A 23,265-nucleotide genomic window follows, 5' to 3' on the forward strand; every position below is an offset into this window, starting at 1 on the left:
AAATAAACAAAATGTTGCGAAACGGAACGTATATTTTTAATTGCTGCGGTCCTAAAAATTATACATGGAATTGGTTTTTGCTTTTCAATAAATCAAGTATTCATTTGTATTATCTATGGTTATAGCATAGACTATGCATATTTATGTGTCAAGATTGCAATTAGTGACGTTAAATAGGTATATGAGAATATTTTGTAAGGAATATATAATGTCTATATGTTGAATGGGGAAAATACTTTTCTACGTCTATTTTATTGATACTTTTTTGTAGGTGGGAACAATATTAACATATTTCCTTAAGAATCGAATAAGATTCAGCAATGACTTTTACATTTAAATATTTTTCAATTATAGAAACATTTTTTCAATGATTATAACGGATGTTTGACATTTCCGTTACAGATGCGGTCAAATAACAAAGCATTATCAGTAAAATTAAGTAATTCTATTTATCGGGCAACACTTAATATTGATAGAACTTAATTATTTAACGCAAAGGGCGATAGTGACACCCATAAATCTGTAACGAGTTATGCCAATGATAACGCGGCCTCTGTGATGTGAAGACCGTATATTTAGGGCATAATTAAATTATTAATAGTATAAGTGTTAAATAGATAATACATATTGTGACATCTAAGTGTAAAGGCCATGTTTGCTCGTTTTTACAAGTCACCAGTATATACAGTAAAAACATACAACAACAGACAATAAGATACGATCGTACTGACTCTTTCATTTACCATGGTTTGAAACGAGACAACATTCGCAACCTCATTAGACATTTTTTTTTATATTATAGACCAATGCTATTTACCCACGTGCCTTTATTGTGAAGCAGATATCAAGGGTTAAAGCAAGACTGATTCTCTAACTCTACTATTTATACAGTGGACGCAACGGAAGCTCTCAGTAAGGCATAATTTTTGTCCCTTGCAATCGATAATAGTACAATCCAACACAAAGATAAATTTTCGATTCATGCTGATAGTTTACGTGATTACCACGTACAACCACTTCAGCTTCATAATATTAGCTTATTCGTAAAACCTAGATGAGCCCAATATCATAATAACTAGAGCACGCTTTTGTCTCTTTCTATCAAATTGGATTTTTAGTGTGTTGAAAAGAGAGTTTCAATAAACAGTGTTATTAGTTTTTTTTAAGAGATACAGAGTATACATGTCATTCCGTTGTTAATAAATATCTACCTAATCACAACTACATATTAACACAGCAAGTGTTAGGGTTTCCAAAGCTGTGATAAATTCCTCCCCTGGGAGCCCTACAGCATCAGCAGCCCGCAATAGATTATCTGTTACACATGTCATTCGCTTCAAGTACCCTAGGATACTCTGTGCCCTGCGGTACCATTACTTATCTTTTTATCTGTAAAAGAATTATGGAAGTTTTGACACATTTAAAAACAGTAAAGTATCGCAATCAACACGTATCTGTATTGTTGATAATTATTACTAGTGCATTAAATAAACAAAGTTCACGTAGCTAACGTGAACCAAAAAGACTCTGGTACTAAAAAGTTTTGTAAATCTGATATTGGCATAAATAATTTTAAGCTATTCTATATTAATAGAATTTATGCCACGTTATTTAATAGAACTTACCAAACAGATTTCGAATATAATTAAAATGAATCACGGGAGTCACAAACAAACAAGAAGCGGCCGCGAATAAACAGATACAAGAGAATGTGAATTATTGCTCCCGGGAGACGGTAGATAATGTACGCAGTACGCACTATTCATACGGCTGTTTATCTGTGCTCCTCTGATGTTTCTACTACAACTGAAAATTCTCTTTTCAATTTTTTTATATTATCTATTTAAATACTTTTAACATCCGTATAAAAAGGCGGGAAATTGGCTACTAATGAGTTTTGGGTTGTGTCTATGACAGTTGACATGTTTGAAAAGCTATGATTCGAAAGAGACCGTTCATTACCTGAATTTGAGACATGATGTCGGCCATTTTGCGTAAACAATATAACTATATTTAAAATTCCTTCCAAAAAATCTTTTAAGCCAAATTTGCACGCATATGTGTGGCAGAATATGCGAACCTTAGATTGTACCACCACAACATTTTTGTACCGGTGATCAATGATGTCCGATCAGTGATGAATATTGTTTTTATAAAATATTAAAATTTTATTACGGCTCATATCGCCTGGTCGAAATTGCTGTTAATATACGCTGTGTAATGTATTGTAATATCCATTTATCACGTTTCAATCTTTGAATCCCGTCTGCTGGAGGCAAAATACCGTTTAATGATAATGAATATGACGGAGTATGCCAAAGTAAAATTGTAACGAATTCCATTATTTAATGAATTCATAATTAATTATAGACATAACTTTTTACTTCAGACTTTGTAAGAATTTTAGTGAACTGATTCATGGTTCGGGTGCAAAGACACTGTGGCAATATGTTTATAGCAAGTATATAACTTTTTTTATATAAACAGACGTTAAGTGATACCGCTGCCCATGGAAACTAACACTGCTAGAAGGCTCGCCGGCCTTGTAAGGATTGGTACGCTCTTAAAGACCCTAAATCGAATGGGTTCAGAAAAACTTCAGAATGTAGCTGCTTCCACACGTTGGTGCGCGGCTCAAACTACCTTAAGAACAGACATATGTTATCTGTTGTAGCAAATAGTGTACATGTATACCAGGATAAAAAGCGACAGAAGGATTGACAAGCGATGGATGACAGAGCTGTCAAAATGGCTCACAGAAAAATCGTCGCTTCCACAGATTAGTCGTAAAAATTAATTTAAATGAAAGGTGTTTCACTGGTTGCGGCAATTTCGTGGAAATGTTTATTATTCACCGAACGATTCCGTAAGTATCGATCGATGTCTTCATATCAAACACGTTTCGAAAAAAACTTGTCATAAATATCGCATATTAAATTCTCAATAATTTTACAGGCCTGCATTGACGTGATCGATTTTTTATGTGTGACTTGATTTTTATACAGGGAGTGACGTTTATACGAAAATTGTGTAGTAATGAAATGTTTTGTGAGAAATTTGTGTACCAACATATAGGAAAAAATACCTACAACGCTGATATTTAACTTTTCTTTACTGACCTTCGACCTTACAATAGAGCTTGATTTACTAATAATAATATGTACCATAAGTAAATGTCCATTAACACTAAGTACTTACAGTCTCTATTAACACGCTCCAGCACACATAAAGCCATTTGTTAAGCAGTCATTAATGATTGTAAAAATCTCTTACGAACAATAAAAATAAAAAAAATACTCAAATTGGTACCAATTTATATATTTTAAAATAATATTTATTGAAAATGTATGTAAAAATGTCGTAATTATTATATCGTATTTCTTGGAATTTTCCTTACTGGGCCTGGAAGATTGGTAGCTATTAGGCCGCCCATTGTATCCTTTTGTGATTCGAATGTATATTTTTCAAATATGTAATGCAACAAACCGATAAAAATAATATCTTTGAGCAATGCAACTAAAAATCTAAATCGCGATAATATTTAATAAGTTGATTGTGTTTTAAAAGTGGTTATTTTTGTGCTTCGGTACTACGAAAATGCACACAAAACGTCGTCACAGTTTCATAATTTCTAAGCTTAACAAATTATAGTTGTAATCAACATTATTTTAGCTGTGATTAGTTAACAATTCGTTAAAGAAGTTTTTTATTTAAATTTCTACATGTAAATCAAAGTCAAAAAACAAATTTTTGTAGACTACTAATTTCAAATGCGTACTAAAGAATTGGTGGCATGATAAATTGCAAGCCAACGATCATTAATATTGTTTCAATTTTATAAGTAACACCACGTACGTTTGCGAAGGGCGTGGCTCCAAAAACTGGCAGGTACGTATTTTGCGGGAGAATTATTGCTTTATTATTGGCAGTGATCTCGAAATTAATTTCCCAGGATCGAACCCAAATTATAGGCGATCACGGACACCGTTACCGCGAGTTATAATTATTTGTATTTGCGAAAGCTTTTCGAAAATGGAATGTTTAAAAACGGTGCGTGACTCTATTTAGATCAAACGCTTATTACAGAACAATTTCTGCTAAAAAAAAAAACAAAATAATAACGAAAACAAGATAGTACATTATAACTAAGTATACTTCAATCCTTATTATTTATAAGATATTATTATTTTATTAAATACTGCCCTAGAACAACCGCTCAGTTGATATATAATAAAGAACCTGAGTGGATAAACTACGTTTTTCATAGTTACCTACCGAAGAGGTAATAAAATAGAAATATGTTAGAAAATAATAGCGATGTCAAATTAAAGGACTTTATTCCGTCTGGGGTCGTGTACTAATATTAACTACAATAACATAAACTTAATGTAACCAAGCCTTCAAATGTCACCTCATTTAACCTATACACTTCGGCTTAAATAAACTTGACACCTACATTTAATTTCGGTTTGCAGCATCTTTTAACTCCCTACATAGAAACTGACAGCATCAGAACAGGACTAAGTCTGCTAAGAGTGAGCTGATATACTAAGCTTTATACGCTTGTTAATATTATTTTCTAGATCCTATCTTCTGATCCCGTAACTCGAACACTTAATTGGAGTAAAGATACCGCCCCTCCAACTCTCGGAATTTCAATTACAAATCTATATATGTAAATCCATATTACTTTAAACAATACTTTATATTTATTAAATAAATAACAAATATAGGTTTTCTCAACACACCGATAGTCGTAACAGCCGATGACGTTGTTATTAAGTATCTAATACAATATAATTCAGCCGGGACCTTTGATTTTGGTCAATATAACCCGTATGTTGTTCTAAATTGTTTGACTGTATTTACAATATTCACAACATACATACGTAGTAGTATACATACTACATAGTAGTAACAAGAATTATAAAACAAATTTAAAGCACATTAGCCTTTAGCACTTAAGCCTTTAATAAAAATAATTTTTAATTTCACTAAATATATATTTCATGCAAGAATAACTAACCTTACTGAAGTCGAGTCAAGTCACAAGAACAACATTATAATACTGTATTATGCTTCCGCTTTAAAAAACCGTCAATACATGCAACCTGCAATTTAAACAATTATTAACCTACAATCCACCCACAAAGCAAACATAATTCGAACACTTTAAAAACTTGATCACATTCAATTCCAGAAACATGTGCAAATATGTACTTAACATTATTAATGGCCATGGTCGGGTTAAGAGCAATAAGAAAGCAAATTTAATACTTACACGTAAGCAAATTTAATACGTACACGAAACGTTTGTCTTTTGTTTTAAATAATGACAGAACTAATAAATACAAGAGTAATTTAAATTAACAGTTAGTGTTTAAATTTAAAGTAATTAAATTAATTAAATATTAACTGAAACCAGAATTAATTCGCTCGTAGCACGATGCTGTATAAAGCTTTTTTTTTTCTTTTTTAATGGCTCGCACGGTTTGTGCATCACTTTGCTATGTTGTCAATAGTTTAGATTAAGAAATCATTATATACGCTATCGCAATTTGACATACTTTTTTGAGAATATTCTTTAGCCTATGTCTATCAGGGATAACTTAGCTTTCTGATGGTGAAATTTTAAATTACACCTATATTTTTTGATCCTATTTAATGTAAAAAAACAACAAAATCTTACTTCTTGCAATATTTAAAAAATAAAAAATATCAAGAGGCAAAATCAATAACGACATTCGAATTTCAAATGAAGGCAAATCTATTTTCAATTACTCGCAAGACAGCTTAACTATACAATGTTTCACGCAAAGTATCCGATATTTTTATTTATAGACAATAACATGAGACCAGTTAAATGTTCATATTCAATATAATCTGTGATAGCGTTTATTCTATTACGTTGAATAGGGGATTTCTTCATATATCATATTCGCAGATAACATCTTTATGAGTGTGTCTGATTAGTTTTTCGTGCATTGCGAGATCAATAGATTGAAAATAGGTTTTATTATGACATTACGTAATAGTTATTTTATAACATTTATTATTTGAAATTGTTATTAGTATGAGTGGCATTTTTTGAAAGATAATGTAAAGCTAAATACAATAATATAATCGGTTTTGGACGTGCGGTAGTTTACCTTAGGTACCTAAGTTTAACTTAAAAAAAAATGAGACCTAATTATTGTTTGTACAGCAAAGATATTAAGGTTCATACGTCAGTAAATATATTGTAGGTAAATACCAGAAACTAGCAACATAAAATATATTGCAAAATGCTTACGCATTAATTACGCTTTACGCCACAGTGACGTTCCAAATTCAAATAAATATATCAATTACCACAGATGATAATTTACTTAACAAACAAAGTTCATTATTCATACAAAACAACGGTACAAAGTGGAATTATTAACTGTACGAATTTATTAAGTTACAACCCTCAAATAGATACTTATTACCCCCCTCCACCCACCATTAAAATACGCCAGACTAAATTAAAGCGCGCCAAAACTGTTGTCTGTGGACCCAAGGCGCTCGTTTATTTTAATACAATGCCGTCATCTCTTTCACTCTGTAGATCTGTGCGTCTCTCTCGCACTCGTGTGCCTAATTTCTCTTATAATTCATTGATCTGAACCGAACTTGGAGACTATAATTATATATGCGGAAGTGACACAAAAGCTTCGTATTTGAAACATTCAGTTCAATATAAAAATCTTTCGTAAATTATCGCTAACGTTTTTAAAAGGATATTCACTTATAAAAAATCCGATGTTTCATATGGCGAAAAACAAAATTGGTTTATATTATAACGTGTCCGGTAAGTTTCTTTTCTTTTAAACGAATACAAAATTCGTTAAACTTAAAAAAAAATTATCACCTATTTATTAAAACATTCATTCAATTACACCGAGTGACGCCTTAATTCTCTATGAGTTCCGTAGATTCATAACACTTTAGTAAATTAAAAGGCAGAATAACGACGTGTTCATAACAACGGCATCTCTTAATCACTTCTAATTTATTTGGTGGAGGGAAGACTAATTTACATCTATCCCTCTCTGACACACGGCGTCCGAGTATAGCCGTCCCACTCTAGGGACCATTTTTAATTAAAACCGGGAGAAAATTAGAAATTATATTCTATTTTCTGAAACTTGTACTGACGTTTTGTCGGAGATTATCTGTTTTTTATGAGCCCCCGGCCGCTGGTTTATTTTAACAGGCAAAGAGTTTGAATCGCGTAATGACATTTTTACTACTGCCTTTTAATGTTAGGTACATTCAGCTTCAGTACATATTCTATTTATCTATTTTTAACAAAATAAAATGACCAGCATTCATATCACATACAAAACAATACAGACACGGAAAAAAAACCAAATTAAACAGTAATTGTTTAAAACATTTACAAAAAGACTATTTCTTACCGTATAGGAATTGACATAACGCGGACCATCTGTCAGTTCACTCATCGAACAATAAAAATGTCTTTTAATCTATTCAGTTCAATTATTTTAGTTATGTATCATAATAACTATTTCGCTTTCATATGCAATGTACATATATGTTATAATTACATTAATAACTCACTATTAAACAAAAATTGTGTGCATATCGAACGCTAAACGTCGTAACTGTGTTGCACTCTTTAGATTATCATTTTATTCCACTATTAAAGATATTTTAATGGACGACAGTTAGCCTAAAAGTTTAACCCAAGATAAATTAAAAATAAGAGCTGTGTTGGCCCAGTGGCTTCAGCGTGCGACTCTCATCCCTGAGGTCGTAGGTTCGATCCTCGGCTGTGCACCAATGGATTTTCTTTCTATGTGCACATTTAACATTCGCGCGAACACCGCAAAACCGACTTGCCACAGACACAGGCTGATCACCTATTAGATTGTCAAATGATCATGGAACAGATACAGAAATCTGAGGCCAGACCTAAAAAGGTTGTAGCGCCACTCATTTATTTTTGATTTTATTAAAAATTATTCACTTACCTACAACCTAAAATTCATTATTGTCTTTATGAACTAACGAAATATGAAATTGACTCCTGGTGAGTCTCTTCCCTGGGAGATACGACCTCCATTTGTTTAAAGAAATATTCCTCCCTTAAAGACCGGCGACGCACCCACTAAAATGGGTGTCCATGGGCTGTGATGACTGCCATTTATATATATGCCTATACTATAAAAAATCTAAAGAATAAAAACTTGAGGCAACGCTTGCTGCAACGTTTTCTTCTGGCTTCCGTCACGCTCTGTTCTTCTATCATGAAACTTTTTAATTTCGACTTTAGCTTATTTTTAATTAATAAAAAAAATATTTGAATACAAAACCTAAGGCCCAGATCTAAAAGATTGTAGCGTTTTTTATACTACGTTGGATTAAGCGAGTAACTAAACATCATTATTGTAATTAAACTCACTCTAACGTGTAAATGATTCATTAAACTTTCGCATTGATCGTGAGAGGCGTATAAAAAAAATATAGCAGCTCCAAATCAAACAAGTTTAATTGTATAATTCACTTAACGACAGTAATTATTCAATGTGTGAAATATTGTTATCATAAACAAACAGGTATTTATATTTAGTATATCAATTCCAGGTGGAGTCGGCGACGATGATGGTGACAGTGGCAAAAGAAGAAGATCCAGAACGAACTTCAACTCCTGGCAGCTGGAGGAGCTGGAGAGAGCTTTCCTTGCGTCCCATTATCCAGATGTCTTCATGAGAGAGGCGTTGGCTATGAGGCTGGATCTCAAAGAGAGTAGAGTGGCGGTAAGATACACTACTTGATACAGATACAGATATATTACTTGTATATTAATATATCTACGTTATACGGCGTCCGTCTTTCTACAACTGAAGCCGTTTCTTAAGGCAGTTTTTGCCGCGCACTAGCACTATATTGAACCAGGTGCCCACTGAAGTATTTCCGAATCAATTCGACTTAAGATCCGCCAAGAAAAAAGCGTAACAATTCTTAAATGAACTCGCGAGCCCTCTGGCCTTGAAAGTGGCCATGGGCGGTATCACTTAGCCTCTGATGAGCCTCCAGCCCGTTGTATAAAAAAATAAAGGTACAGTTTGTGAGGTTGTAGTAATATCTACTGAATCGCTTCAGAAAGCCAGGTTGTAAGTGTCACAGTCTATATATTAAAGGGAAATGAAATGAGATTTTCTTGTTTATGGATTTGCTAAGTCCTTGAATGAAAACGTTTTTTTACGAACGCTACTTTGTTCAGAAATGTATGACTGAGATCTAGAGAAACGTTGGTGTGATAATACGAACAAAAGACAGCATACATATAGTATTTATATATGAAACTTTCTCCAATGTTAGTTAACCTATTTTATCCAATGCGTTTTTGACATTCGGGAGTCAAACTCAGCGCTTAAGTCTAGACTCTGAACCCCCCTATCCTTAAAACTAGTAAACGTATTATTAATTTAATGAAATATAGTGTTGAATAAAACTGTTCAATCGTTTATAAAACACGGTCCTTAGGATCCTTCAAGAAAAGAGCGTACCAAATATTAAAAGGCCGGCAACGCACTCGCGAGCCCTCTAGCATTGAGAGCGTCCATGGGCGGCGGTATCACTTAACATCAGGTGAGCCCCCTGCCCGTTTGCTGCCTTTTTTTATAAAAAAAAACAAACTTAAGTTATATTATTAGTTTTTTCTTGTAGATTAAGTTCTGTTTTGAAATTCTATACAATTTTATTATTAATAGTTGCCTGAAAGTGTTGTCTTACTAAGGATATAGCTCTCCGTTGCATGATTTTTATTTGTTAATAGTATTATTTGTACTTGTACATAACAATAAATATTTTTATATTATGACTAGTAGATTATGTTTTAATCATTATTTAAAAGAACCACTACTTGAAACAAAAAGCAATCTATATAAGTAAACCATGTATTACATAAACACATTGTTAACTTAACCGTTAAGCTTAACAGTTAATATTAAATATAGACTCCAGCTTATTGAGCTGTTATAAGTTTATTGACAAGTTAACAGACAGGAAACACGTCGTGTTTCATAAACAGAAAATAACTTGTTTGACAATTCGACACGGTGTGTTAGCCCTTTGTGTAGTCATGACACTATCTATAAATATAATTCACTTATAGAAATGCTACCGAATTATGAAAATATTACCTTTTATATGAATAACTAGCTGACCCAGTAAATTATCGCATCTAACGGTTAATAGACATATTAGCTGAACTAAATTAATGATTTCATTAAAGTAATAGTATGAGTGTAACTTCACTGGTATCACCGAATTCGAGCAGTGTAGGGCCTAGTCTTCGGCGTGCGTCTCTCACCCCTTAGGTGTAGCTTGTACTCTAGCTGTGCATCAATGGATTTTCTTTCTATGTGCGTATTTAACATTCGCTCGAACGGGAAAACGTCGGTCGGAAACCGGTTTGCTTTAGACACAAAAAGTCGACGGCGTGTGTCAGGCACAGGAGGCTGATATACTTGCCTATTATATTGACAAATGATCATGAAACAAATACAGAAATCTGAACTAAAATTTAGCGTCATTTATTTGTTTATTTTTTTTTCAGCGAATTGCAATAACGTTGGTAATAAGCAGCTTGATATAATTTCCTTTGTGTACACCAAATTTCTGAACGCAAGAATTTTATATACACTATATATGTGAATCCTTTTTCATTACTAGCATTATTCTTGATTTTTTTAATATAAAATAATTATCCGAATATTGTAAATAAATATTGTCGATTCGAAACTTTTATTTAAATATGTTTTTTGGTTTGAAGAGTTTACCGTATCGAAAGTGAACGATAAATGTTAAATGTTTGACAGCTACAAAACACAAGAACTTTCTATGGGATTTTTTAAATTTTCCAACGGTTTATAAATTCATATATCAATCAAAAATATATCCTTCTAAGTCTGCTTAAATAATAAAAATATTTGAAATTTTAAATGCCTCAACTTTTAACGCTGGCAGCAGCTGTATTACTGTATTTGCTGAGTGAGGAAAGCACCAGCTCTGAACTCACCGGTACTATCTACCAGAGTCAATATAAATCCTTAACTAGCGCCTGTGCACTGGAACCCCACGGCCCACTACTCCAAAAGGAACAAAATCCAAGATGGAGGAAAAGACAAAAGAAAAAGTCCTTGAGAATAAAGTCGGCTTAAATCAGTTTTATATATATTAAACTGCCTATTCTAAAAAGTTAAACTAGTCTCCAAAATATACTAATCAAGACCATGCTATGCAAGCCTCAGGGTGAGGCTGCATATGCTTTACGGATGGTCCGTAGAAACGTCTGTTGTCCGGAGTTTCCGTATAGAAAACAATTATTACGTTCGGTAATGCACGGCCAGCAAAATGTCCGATCACTACCGAATCCGTATTTGGACACACTAAGCATCTAATACACTTTTATGGGCACTTTTCACTTGTCACTTATCTAGTATCTCCTGGGTTTGGTCCAGATAAGTACGACAAGGCCAACCCAATGTCATCAATGGAAAGTGAATGGTTACTTCTTGTAAAAAATTTCCCATTCATCTGTTCTACATGGTCAAACCACCTAACCATTCCTTTTCCATGTCACTACGTCCACTTTTTACCTCCTTTAACTGCGAGGGAACAAATGTGAGAAATACTGAAAATTATTTTAAAAGGTAAACTTCTAAACAAACTTCCCAAAGCCACTAAGGTGACGTCACTCCAGAAGCCAGAACTCTAGTTTCTTAGACTATTATAGACTATACAATTGACAGACATGGTAGCTCTAATATAATGCTTCAAAATCTAGATACCTAGATTTAGACCACGTATACACGTGTTCATCGATTCTTTTTGACAAAATATACTTGACATAGTCAATATTGTTTTTCATTTACCTAATATTGATCCCACACGGGTACGCTGTAACTCCAATTATTTGGTGGTCATTTCTTCTTTTATATGCAGGACGGCAATCAGCCTTCTATGTCTGATATGCTGTCGAATTTTGGATCTAAGGTATGCCCATTTTTTTCACGTTTTCCTTCACCGTACAAGAGTCTTAAATGCGGAAGTAGAGGGCGGAGAGGAACTCATCAGGGGTGAAGCACCCTGAAGCCACTAGAGTAGGCTGTTGATATTAAGAGAACTACATCATCATTGCAACATACGATTGGTATCGCTATGGCTATTGAAAGTTACAGATTATCATAGTCAGTCCTGTATATCTCAATGTTTCTTAATTATTATATATTTATTGCTTAATTATAATTTAAGCAGAAGGCGGAACATAGTTAATAATTAAAATAACTAATAAAATATACAAAACAAGTTTCATCTAATGTAAATTAAGATTGCAAATTTTATATCTTAATTTCCTGATACCATAGACAATTATAAATCTCTATGAACATCCAAAAAGGTTTTAATTCAAACAGGAATATAAACTGTTATTCCATTATGCGCAAATAATTTATTGATAGATTGATTGGATGATAAAATTGATGAAATATCGCTTTTAAATTAATTTCATGTACCGGTTTCAATTTCAGGCATTTCATCTAAAAATAAGTGCTAGCATTTGTTAACAGTGTTGCACACAGCAGTGTTGGCTTAATGGCTTCTGAGTGCGACATTCATTCCTGATGTCGTAGGTTCAAACCCTGGCTGTGCACTAATGGACTGTCGGTCTATGATCAAAAATAATATTCGCTCGAACGGTGAAGGAAAACATCGTTAATAAACCGGCTTTCCTTAGACCCAAAAAGTCGACGGCGTGCGTCAGGCACAGAAGGCTGATTAACAAATGATCATGAAACAGATACAGAAACCTGAGGCCAAGACCTAAAAAAGGTTGTAGCGCCATTGATTTATTTATTTTATTTAAAGAAAAAACTTTTTTACCGGATTAAAGCTATTTGTATTATTATAAACCTATAATTATTTACATAAATTTAAATTTAAAATTTTCCGACGTTTCGCGTGCTTTACAGCGTGCGTGGTCACGGTGACTGTAGACAAAAGGTGTTGAATGTCAAAAGTATCACAACTGTAGAGAAAGTTATTGTATTTGTTATCATTTAAATAAAACTAATTACAATAATATAAGTTAAAAATTGTCAGGTCAAACGTCAGTTTTAGGTTAAAATGATCTTAATTTAAATAAAACATTGTTAACGGATACAACAACAACTGAGCGTTTTATGGCAGTTTTTCCTGCGCACCACTACACCAGGTGCCCACTGAAGTATTTCCGAACCAATTCGGTTTAAGGTTCTTCAAATGTACCAATCCTTAAAAAACAACGTACTACTCGAGGGCCTGTAGGCATTGACAGTGTTCATGTATCACTTAACATCATGATGATATTTTTTTATAAAATTGTATATATAATATACCGTTTATTTTAGTTCATTTTTGTAGAAACAAAATGGCGTTTTTGTTTTCGATTTACATAACAATATTAGTTTACATTACACGTTTCCAGAGCTTTTCAGCAACAATGGTCAAATTGCAGATAACTACATATTTAAAATCATATAGTCTATTGAAAATTATCACACTAGCGCCATCTATTATCGTGTAGTTGGTACTTCACTACTCACCTCATCTCATCTATTCTAAACTGAAGAGTTTTAGGTTGTTTTATTCTCAGGAAATTCTACCTAAGCAAATAAGCATATTTAGCGATAATGTATGCGAATCAGGGCCGACTTAGAGGAAGGCAACGAAGGCCCCGGGCCCTCCACAAAAGACTTCGAAAAATGTTTTACCTTGTGGTAGTAAGGACTAGTAGCAACTATTATTTTGATATATTTTTATATGTTTGTTGAATACTAAAATAATCTAATTGGTTTCACAATAAATTATTAAATGAAAAACTGGACTATACTGTTAATTTATTTGGAAAATAATAACGAGCTTGGCTCCACTGTGCCAGTAGTGTGAATATTTATTAATAGGCGATTTTAGGTATTAACTACTTCCTATGCATAATTTATTGCTATCGCTTTTAGTTGAGTAGAATTTTTAAATATGATTCGCAAGGGATAAGGGAGTAGTAAATAGGATTGTTCTAGAACAAAAAATGAACAAGCCTATAACTGAGAAACACCTCAGCTGGCTGACTGGGACGCTCTATGTTGTCAAACGATGCAAGCCGAAATGGTTTTAAATGAAACGGTGTCTGTTAAATAAGGCTTAGAAGCTCGGATAAAGGTTACAATTATAAACAAAATATCACTTACACTCATACCTATTGTTCCTTCTTCCTTCCAGTACTGTGCCAATTACATCTTTATAAATTTAAAGTGTATACTGTAATTTATTAATTAAATTGTATCTAGTAACGATAAAGGACGCGATTTTCCGTACATAGCTAATACACCAATCTCGAACCATGGGTCAAGACGTATCTTTTAAAAATCCTCCATCCGGCTCGAAAGAGGGTTGATTCCCGCTATCCCGGCACATGCCCGGCTAAGCGGTCACCAGGGACTTCGGGCCAGCTTTTTGTACAACCTTCACCCAACCTGAACGGTCATCTTTTGATAATGGAACGGTCAAGACCATGTATAAACCCGTATTATTTTGTTGTTCATTTATTTATACACTTAAGTACATGTATTATCAAACTTTTTACTACAGTAGAGCATCGTAATTAATTTAAATAATTTTTATATTTACGCCTTTTTCTGGAAGGCGAAGACACTACTTGCTACGACCCTGATATGCCTATAGGACTCTCCTAGTCACCATGCATGCTCTTTGATTATGGGTAGGTACTTTTGACTTGACCCATTTCTAGTACCTTCTGGATGTACGGTTGCCTTGTATGTCCTAATTGATAAATATTTATTTATCAATTAAGTATTCATTAAATAAAAAAGAAAGCCTGATTGTGTTGCTACTTTTCAAATATGTCAGAAACTCTACGAATTAGAAGTATGAGATCACACCTCCTAAAGCTGAACGAAAGGCGGCTCAAATATATAGAAAGTATAGATTTACGCACAAACTTATTAGTATATAATATAGTTTGTAGAATATATATAAAACATTTACTATTATTTTTCTCAAGATATGGCCTGAAAATTTATGTAAGAGGAAAATAGATCTATTTCTATAATCAGTACTAACTGATAGTATCCACGGTTATCAGAACATCTCAACTGAAACAGACTATCCCGCAGCACTCCTAATAGTTGGTATAAATCAAAAGATTGCAATCTCGCGAGCACCCCTGGGACGCGAGCGAGACGGCACGATTGAATCGCATAGATTTAAATGGACGTGCTAGATAAGGACGGCAATAGATTCCGCAAGACCGACCTAAAACGTGCGGCGGCTCGTAGGGAAGTCGCAATTCGATTACAGCTCAATAAAGTTAAAGTGACTTGTTTGCGTCTGTAAAGTGGATTTTTTTCCTCTTGATTTTTCTCTTTGCCTTCGTTCGTTTTATTTAGGGACGCTTTGAAGCGATTGCGGTATTTTAACGTTGATACTCAAGGAACGATTATTCGTATTGTGTACCAGTATTAAAAATCAACCATACGAAATTGATATTCGACCAAATTCGAATGTTTCCTTTGCTCTATAGTCATGTATAAGGCATTTCAAGCTGTCAAACAATTTTTTACAATAACGAGCAAATTTAAATCTAATTTCAGCCGAGAACACGTAAAACTTGCAAAAGCGGTGGCGGAAGTATCGACTTCATTTTAAAATTCATAGCATAAAATTTACATTTATATGCCAATTTCATTCCCTAACAGGGCGTCGGCGGTCGCACGCACACATCAGTATTCAACACACACTCACCCCAAGAAAAACATTACATTCTTCGCTTCACTGAGAAAAAAGCGCACGGTTTAAATATGGAACACTAAATGGAACGCTTAGGCGACAAAATGCGGATAGAATATAAAATTTAAGGAAGTATTCCGTCCCTTTCCCGCGCATATTCTTATTACAGCTGTCCCTGTCTAAGCTTCCCTATCAAACGAGGCAAGTTTACCGCCCTAGGCTTAGGAAAAGATAGACAGGCGTGTAGGGTTGCCACTCTGAATAATGCAATAAATTTTCGTGGACGCTTCGTTAAAAATGATTTAAGAGAATTCCTATTGAGAGGCGGACATTCGTTATAAGTGTTATAATTTTATCGTACAGCACGATCTTAATATTTTATATAGATTTAACATTTTAGTACCTACAGAAATAGGTGTTATATCAAAAAAGCTTATTACAAAAAATCTCTCATAATATTAACCGGAAAAATTATACTGAATGTTTGGACTTTATTAGTTTGTTAATAGACAGCTAAAATTAAGACAAGTGGGCCCGTAAGGGCTTGAAATACCTAATCAGATCCCTTACTTATAAAGACCTCTTAAAGCAAAATATTTATCAAATCCGGGAATCACTGAAGCACTGGACGGTACAACTAACACGAAAATATGCTAAAATCCCTAATCATGGTGAATTTACTAAATTATGTGTAAAACTGAGCACCCCTTGGGCGTTGATTTTCTTCCCTACGACGTTTTTATTTCGTCGAATTTCCCGAAGATTTCCCATTGAAGGGAAAGTAAATAGGAGCCAGTGTATCGAAACTTAATGCTCTGGGGAGGGGAGATTGTATACCTATTCTGTGAGAATACAGCTTCTACACCTTTGTTTCTGTATGACGTTTGAAGTCCAGAAAACAGAAATTAGTGTACTTTGGTAACGTTTCACTCTTGGCCTAACTCGACTATTACGCTGTTAATACAATAAATAATTACTCAAGTAAATAAATCATCTTATTTTTCGGTTTTTTTTTAAGACAAATAGTGACGCTACTTTTATTAAGAAATTATAAATTATTTTTTCCATTTCTAATCAATTTGTAATTAAATACTATATTTACAAAAAAACTATATATAAATGAATTAGTCAATATGTGTATTACATATTATATTATTATATATGAAATAGTAAAAGGTTAGGTTAGGTTAGGCCTCAGATATCTGTTTCGAGATAAATATCTTTTTATTTTTATATAACAAAGGGGCAAACGGGCAAGAGGCTCACCTTATGTTTAGTCTTACCGCCTATGGACACTCAATCGAGAATGCTCTTTTCATGAAGGATCAGGCAGGTGATCGTGTGATAGGCGAGTTTGTAATAAGCTTTCTGTGCTTGACACACGCCGTCCTCACGTCTTCCTAATAAATAAAATAATTCGAAATAAAAATTGGTGCAAACTCACAGGACAACACTGCTCTAACAGCGGGATTGTTGTCAAGAAATATCAAATATCTCCAGTTTAATGATAACGTAAAAATCAGCTTAACACTTCATACGCCTTTATGTATTCTAAAAGCAGTAGGCCCTGCTTTTAGAGGCTGCACCCCAAGGTGGAGGGTGGGTGGCTCATTAAGCTAGCCATCCCACGAACCAATATCCGCTGCCCATTCCAATTCTATTCCGTAATCAATGTATTTCGGTTAGATGCCGTCCGATTTAATTAAGCCTGTGATACTGATGTATTTTTATAAATGCCGTGGAATATTATTAGGTTTCCAATGTACATTTTCTGTTTACATAACGAATCAAATTTACAGTCTACATTCGGTAAATGGCAAAAATATAAGAGTCCTAGTATTGTCTTTTGTTTTTAAACGGATTGAAGCTTTGTATTATTATAAACTTATAATTATTTACATAATTTTAAATTGTTTCGACGTTTCGCGTGCGATTAAAAGCGATACATTTTACGTAAACTTAAAGTTATATTGTTAGGACTTGAGCGCGTAAGTAATAAGACTTGTTTATTACAGATATGTTTTCGCCTAAAATACATATATAAGATTTGTTAGGTATAGAAAATACGTCCAAAAATAAGTAAGAAAACATAGTCAAAATGCGCAATGAATTTCCAATTTTCCTAAAAAATTAGCAAAGTGTATAACGTGGTAGAGATCTTCCGCATCTTCTACCGCATTCACCACGGAGAGCGTTCGTCATCGGACGTTGAGTCTGAATACGAAATTCCACCCGTATCACTACAACGTTCGTCGTTCCATAACTGAGCGTTTTATAAGGCAGTGTCGACCACGCACCACCACTGTGGAACCAACAGAAGTATTTTCGATCCAATTTGACTTAGGGTCCTGAAAGAAATGAGAGCAATTCCTAAAAGGACTCAATCCCGTTTACTCCGTGTTTTATGGAAAATAGAAAAAAAGTGGTACTAATAGGTAACCCTGTATGGTCACGGGCCTATGCCTTAATTAACAATATAATTATTCAGCAACGCTGACCGCTTAACGGTTCTAAATCAATTTCTAATCACAGTAATATAAACCTAATTGTTATTACATAACTGCCACACCTTTTAGGTTTAGGTTCGGGCAACTTTTTACTAATAAATACTACATATTTCACTAAACCCTACATTTTTAACCATAGAATATTATATATAGAACTATAGTATTTTTTAGTTTTAATGACAAGTATGACTTAGGAATCGCTATTACTGTGCAATATTAAACAGTCGTGAACATGTAGATCTAGTAATATTGTCAAATCGACTGAGGGTCCATCAAGAAAAGAGCGTACCAATTCATAACAGGCCGGCAACGCACTCGCGAGCCCTCTGGATTTGAGAGTTTTCATGGGCACTTAACATCAGCTGAGCCTCCTGCCCGTTTGCCCCTGTTCTATAAAAAATCTAACAAACGACAAGGATTTAAACTAATTTGATTTTGGCGTTAATTTATGAGCTGTGACATATAATCAACACATTCTTAAAGACTAAAACACTGTGCTCTTGATTTGCTAATAGGTAATGCTTGAGTAATTTAAAAGAATAATATTTTTTTACGTTCCAAAGTTTACAGTTCAGAGATAAGTTATCTTTAAATACATTTGACGTTTCAAGACAACCAATTTGTCGTTTATGAAACAACAAATTGCAACACGTGACAGTTACAATGTTGATATCTGCATAATATTGATATAAGTTGATATAAGCACTTTATCCAGTTTTATAATAATTTTAAAGTAAAGGTTCTGTTTAACGCGAAGGGCAGCTCATAAAATTAAAACGGCTGACCATGGAACATCAACAACTTTATTTAAATTTTCAATATGTTGTAAAAGTTTTATTTTCTGTGTAATTTTTAATGTTTTGGTTATATAACAATTCATATTTTTAGTTTATACAACTAAATCTTTGTATCTAAATCAGCGCATACTGGTATATAATATCCTCCTAAACGGCGAAACTGATTTTGGTCAAGTGTGTGTGTTTATGCAGATTCGAGAATGGTTTAGATTTATAAAAACATTAGTCATAGCAGTATTTATTTGCTATATTCAAAAACAAATTAATCGGTAAATGAATCATATAATTAACTCCAGTCATTTGTCATTTTTTCACCTTCAATGCAACAAGCGGAGAAAGTATGAATTAAAGATCAGTTTATTAAGTTAATCACGTGTCATCACTTTCAATAAATTTCCCTAGTATGGAATTTAATGGCCAGAAAATCATTTATCTTAAATATTATGTATTTGCATTAAACATTCTGATGGTAACTCCTAATTAACGTAATTAATAATATTAGAAAACAACTACTTATATTCATTTATTAAGAATTAAAAAGTTGCTTGCAATATGAAAAGTGTTATTATATTCTTTAAATAATTAAATTAATTAATTGATCTAATTATCCTAACTTATAGAAATATTTGAACAAAATACTTATTTATATTTATTTATTTTGAACTAAATAATAATTTTAACTAATAACAAACAGTTTGTAACTTAAACTGGTAAATATATATTTTGGCAGCATTTCCTCGCTGTATTATTGAATTATAAGAAACTTTTTTTTGCTGTATTATTGAATTATAAGAAAATTTATTTCTCCTAGGTCTGGTTTCAAAATCGTCGAGCAAAATGGCGGAAAAAAGAGCACACGAAGAAAGGCCCAGGTCGACCAGCTCATAACGCTCACCCGCAATCTTGTTCTGGAGAACCTATCCCTCCTCACGAATTGAGGGCCAGAGAGAGGTGAGTCACTTACAGGACGAACTCTTAGGAGAAAACGGTCTACGTTCTAAAAACACTTCTATATTTATTTATTAACACTTTTCATTACTGCATTAATGCAATCAGGTAACATAAATTATGAAGGAGGTAACAGACAATCTCTTCCAGACAACCCTAGCTATACCATTCAGTACTGTGCGTTTATGAAGATTATATATATATAGAACTTCGAGTTTGTATATGTATAAATTGTATGTAAAACTTATGTCTTATATACAATTTCATATACTAAAAAATAGGTAAAAATTCCTAAAATTTAATCGTTATAATTAATAATATTAATGTATTTTTTTATATTAAAACAATAACTTTATTTATTAACTCTCAAGTTTTCTGTTTCATCTCGTTCATCATTTATTTAAGTTACATATATCTACTACTATAAGTAATATTAATGCAGGCTCTGGGCTTCGGATTATAACCGTTTTGGTCATTTTTATTTCATAGTCAAGTAGATGATCAGCCATCTATCTGACTCATCTTTTGACTTAAGACATTCACGATGTTTTCTTTCACCGCAAGAACGAGTGTTAAATGCTCATATACCAGGTCCATTGGTGCACAGGATCGAACTAATGGCCTCCTGAGAGTAACGCTGAACACACTAGACCAGAGTTTACCAACCCTTTATTGTGGTTTGCCCCACCTTAGCCTTTCTAAAATTCTTCCCCATGTAACATAGATAGATAGGAGTAGTGATAATTTTATGTATGTTACATAGGGGGTTACCAATATTAAAAATTTAATGGTTCACTTAGAAACTTAAATTTAGGAATAGAATTTTTCAAAACATATAATTAAAGCGTTGAATTCATTTTTGACTTTCCAAATTAACAATCAAATTGCCCCCTCTGGGGCGATGGCCCGTTGGGAAACACTGCACTAGACCATCACATATATATATATATACGTATAAATGTTGAAGTGAAATGTATTCGCTTTAGTTCTTAGTAACTGACGTCTCTTAATCATCTAATTATAATTTCAAACACAACAGCTGCTAACTAATCTTGTAAAAAACAATTAAAGTTACCGTTTTAATTGAAACACCTACCGCTGATTAAATATTGTTCAAACATGTAATTAAACGCAATGAATATTTAATAAGCAAACACAATTTATCTCCACATCCTTTATAATAAACGTAACAACCATAAAATTAGGTTCTATACTAATTAAGCCCTATTTGTTTAACCAGGGCGAGAAGAAGAAAGAAGCTGGCAAAAGCACTTGAAAGGCAAGCAAGGAAGCTGCGGGCAAAAGGTATAGCAGTGGACCTGGAAGCCCTAAAAGCGGAGTACTTGGCCCAGCATAGAAATACAGGCCTCTATTCCGACTCCGATGGTGAAATCGATGGAGAAGAGTGTATGATCGACGTGGTAGGGGGTGATTCTTGTCATGACTCAGGTCCCGAAGACTTTTCGCTAGCTGGGAGACTGCGCGCGCCATCAGGCGGGGATGGAATCAACAATTCTGACAGCTCAACATCAGATGCCCATTCTGGAAGGAACTTCAGCCCAATACCTGACCCTCAACAGTCGTTCTTCAAACATTTCGGCGCAGCGGCTAACTTCGACAAGTTTGATTTTGATTCGGGCCGAGCAGTGTCCTTAGACCTTAGTGGGACGTCGTCAGAGCAGGGTCTGTCGAAGAATGGAGTAGTACGAAAACACAATCCGTTCAGTATAGAATCACTGCTTAATACGTGACTTTAATGTAGCTAAGGGTTCATACTCGAGTTGTCCTTTGTTTCCCAAGTTACAATATACGAACATAATCAATGTGGTTACCAATCCTTTTAGAAGCGCACATATGTTTACTACATAACCGGTACATAATAATAAATTTAAAAATGGAACAAGCAAATTCAAACAAACGAAAACTACTGATTCGAAGAAAATCAATTCAATTGTTTGACGTTCCATTAGTGCAATAAAATCATATGTAGGCTGTATTCGGTATAAACCCGGAGAATCTTAGTTCTTTGTATTATGTTCGTATTTTGTAAATAATAAAATATCATTAGATTTTATCAGCTTAATTTATAGACTAGCGAGTACCAGTTAACATATCCTTGTGAATATTAAATGTATTATATAGATTTTACTGTAAATATAATGTTATTTGGGACAATGAAAAAATATTGTTAATTTTATAATTTAAATTTTATTGTTAATTTTTTCTCTATTTATTTTTACACATAGCTATTATTAAATAGGTAATTTGCTGGTAGGTTATGTTCTATTCCACTTGTCGATTCATTGGTTTTAAGAGATTTCGGGACTTTTTCTTCTACCCTCATCTAAAGAAGATTACCGATTCCGCTTATAAACTTACTTAAAAGAACTTTCTGGGGTACTTCCATTTACATTTTTTTAACCAAACCCCTTCAAGGCCACTTTTTAAAAGGTATCATACTAGGTTCCAATAGGGATCGTCTTCAAATTTAATTCCTAGTACCGCGCATTCTGTGCTACATCATCATAGCATCATACTACATCAAAATTGCATACAAAAACGTTTGCATCGATATTGGAGTTTATACAGTAACTACCAGAGTTGTTACATATGCGGCGACGTCTAGTGGGTTTTCTAGAAAAAAATAATACGATTTAAGGTATATTATGCATACAAATTCTGAAACCTAACGCTCCCTTTACACTCATTTTAGCAAGTTCGGGCCATTAGTGACAACCAGCAATTAGCTTTATTGCGAACATTACAACATAATTACTTAACGCTGTCGGGACATATTTAAACCTGTAACAACGAGAATAAAATCTACATAAACTCAGAATTTAACTAAAGATTGTAAATTAATTAATTAAAACCTAAAAAAAATACTTTAGTCAAACAGATTTTTCTGTCAAGTTCATTCAGCAGCTCAATTCTGATAGTTTTTATGTACGAGAGCATTAAAGAAATCTTTTTTTTATTATTTTGCAAAAAGATATGTGCGTATTAATGGAATTGTTAGCGAAACCTTTCAATTGTTTTAGGGAAAGTTTTTATTCAACTAAATCAAATACCGTGCGATAATTTTCGTCATATTAAGACAGTATTCCGCTAATTTGTTCCAAATTTATCTATACGCAAATAAGTAATAAACTGTCATCATCCTTAAACAACATTGTCTT

General features: G+C 33.4%; 1 protein-coding gene across 3 annotated transcripts in view; it reads left to right on the forward strand.

Annotated features, from left to right (window-relative positions):
- The window catches only part of LOC123712436 (homeobox protein unc-4-like), a 33,505-nt gene extending 10,909 nt beyond the window's left edge, over positions 1-22,596 (forward strand). The window contains exons 2-4 of one of the 3 annotated variants that reach the window (XM_045665513.1): positions 8,632-8,804; positions 19,950-20,089; positions 21,327-22,596. In XM_045665513.1, the coding sequence (XP_045521469.1) occupies positions 8,632-8,804; positions 19,950-20,089; positions 21,327-21,837 (824 nt within the window). In that variant the 3' untranslated portion in view covers positions 21,838-22,596. The remainder of the gene's footprint in view (positions 1-8,631; positions 8,805-19,949; positions 20,090-21,326) is intronic. The other 2 variants (XM_045665514.1, XM_045665515.1) reach the window with 2 other exon arrangements.
- The last annotated feature ends 669 nt before the right edge of the window (positions 22,597-23,265 follow it).

Source organism: Pieris brassicae, chromosome 7 (genome assembly GCF_905147105.1).
Source record: "Pieris brassicae chromosome 7, ilPieBrab1.1, whole genome shotgun sequence".
Classification (NCBI taxonomy): Eukaryota; Metazoa; Arthropoda; class Insecta; order Lepidoptera; family Pieridae; genus Pieris; species Pieris brassicae.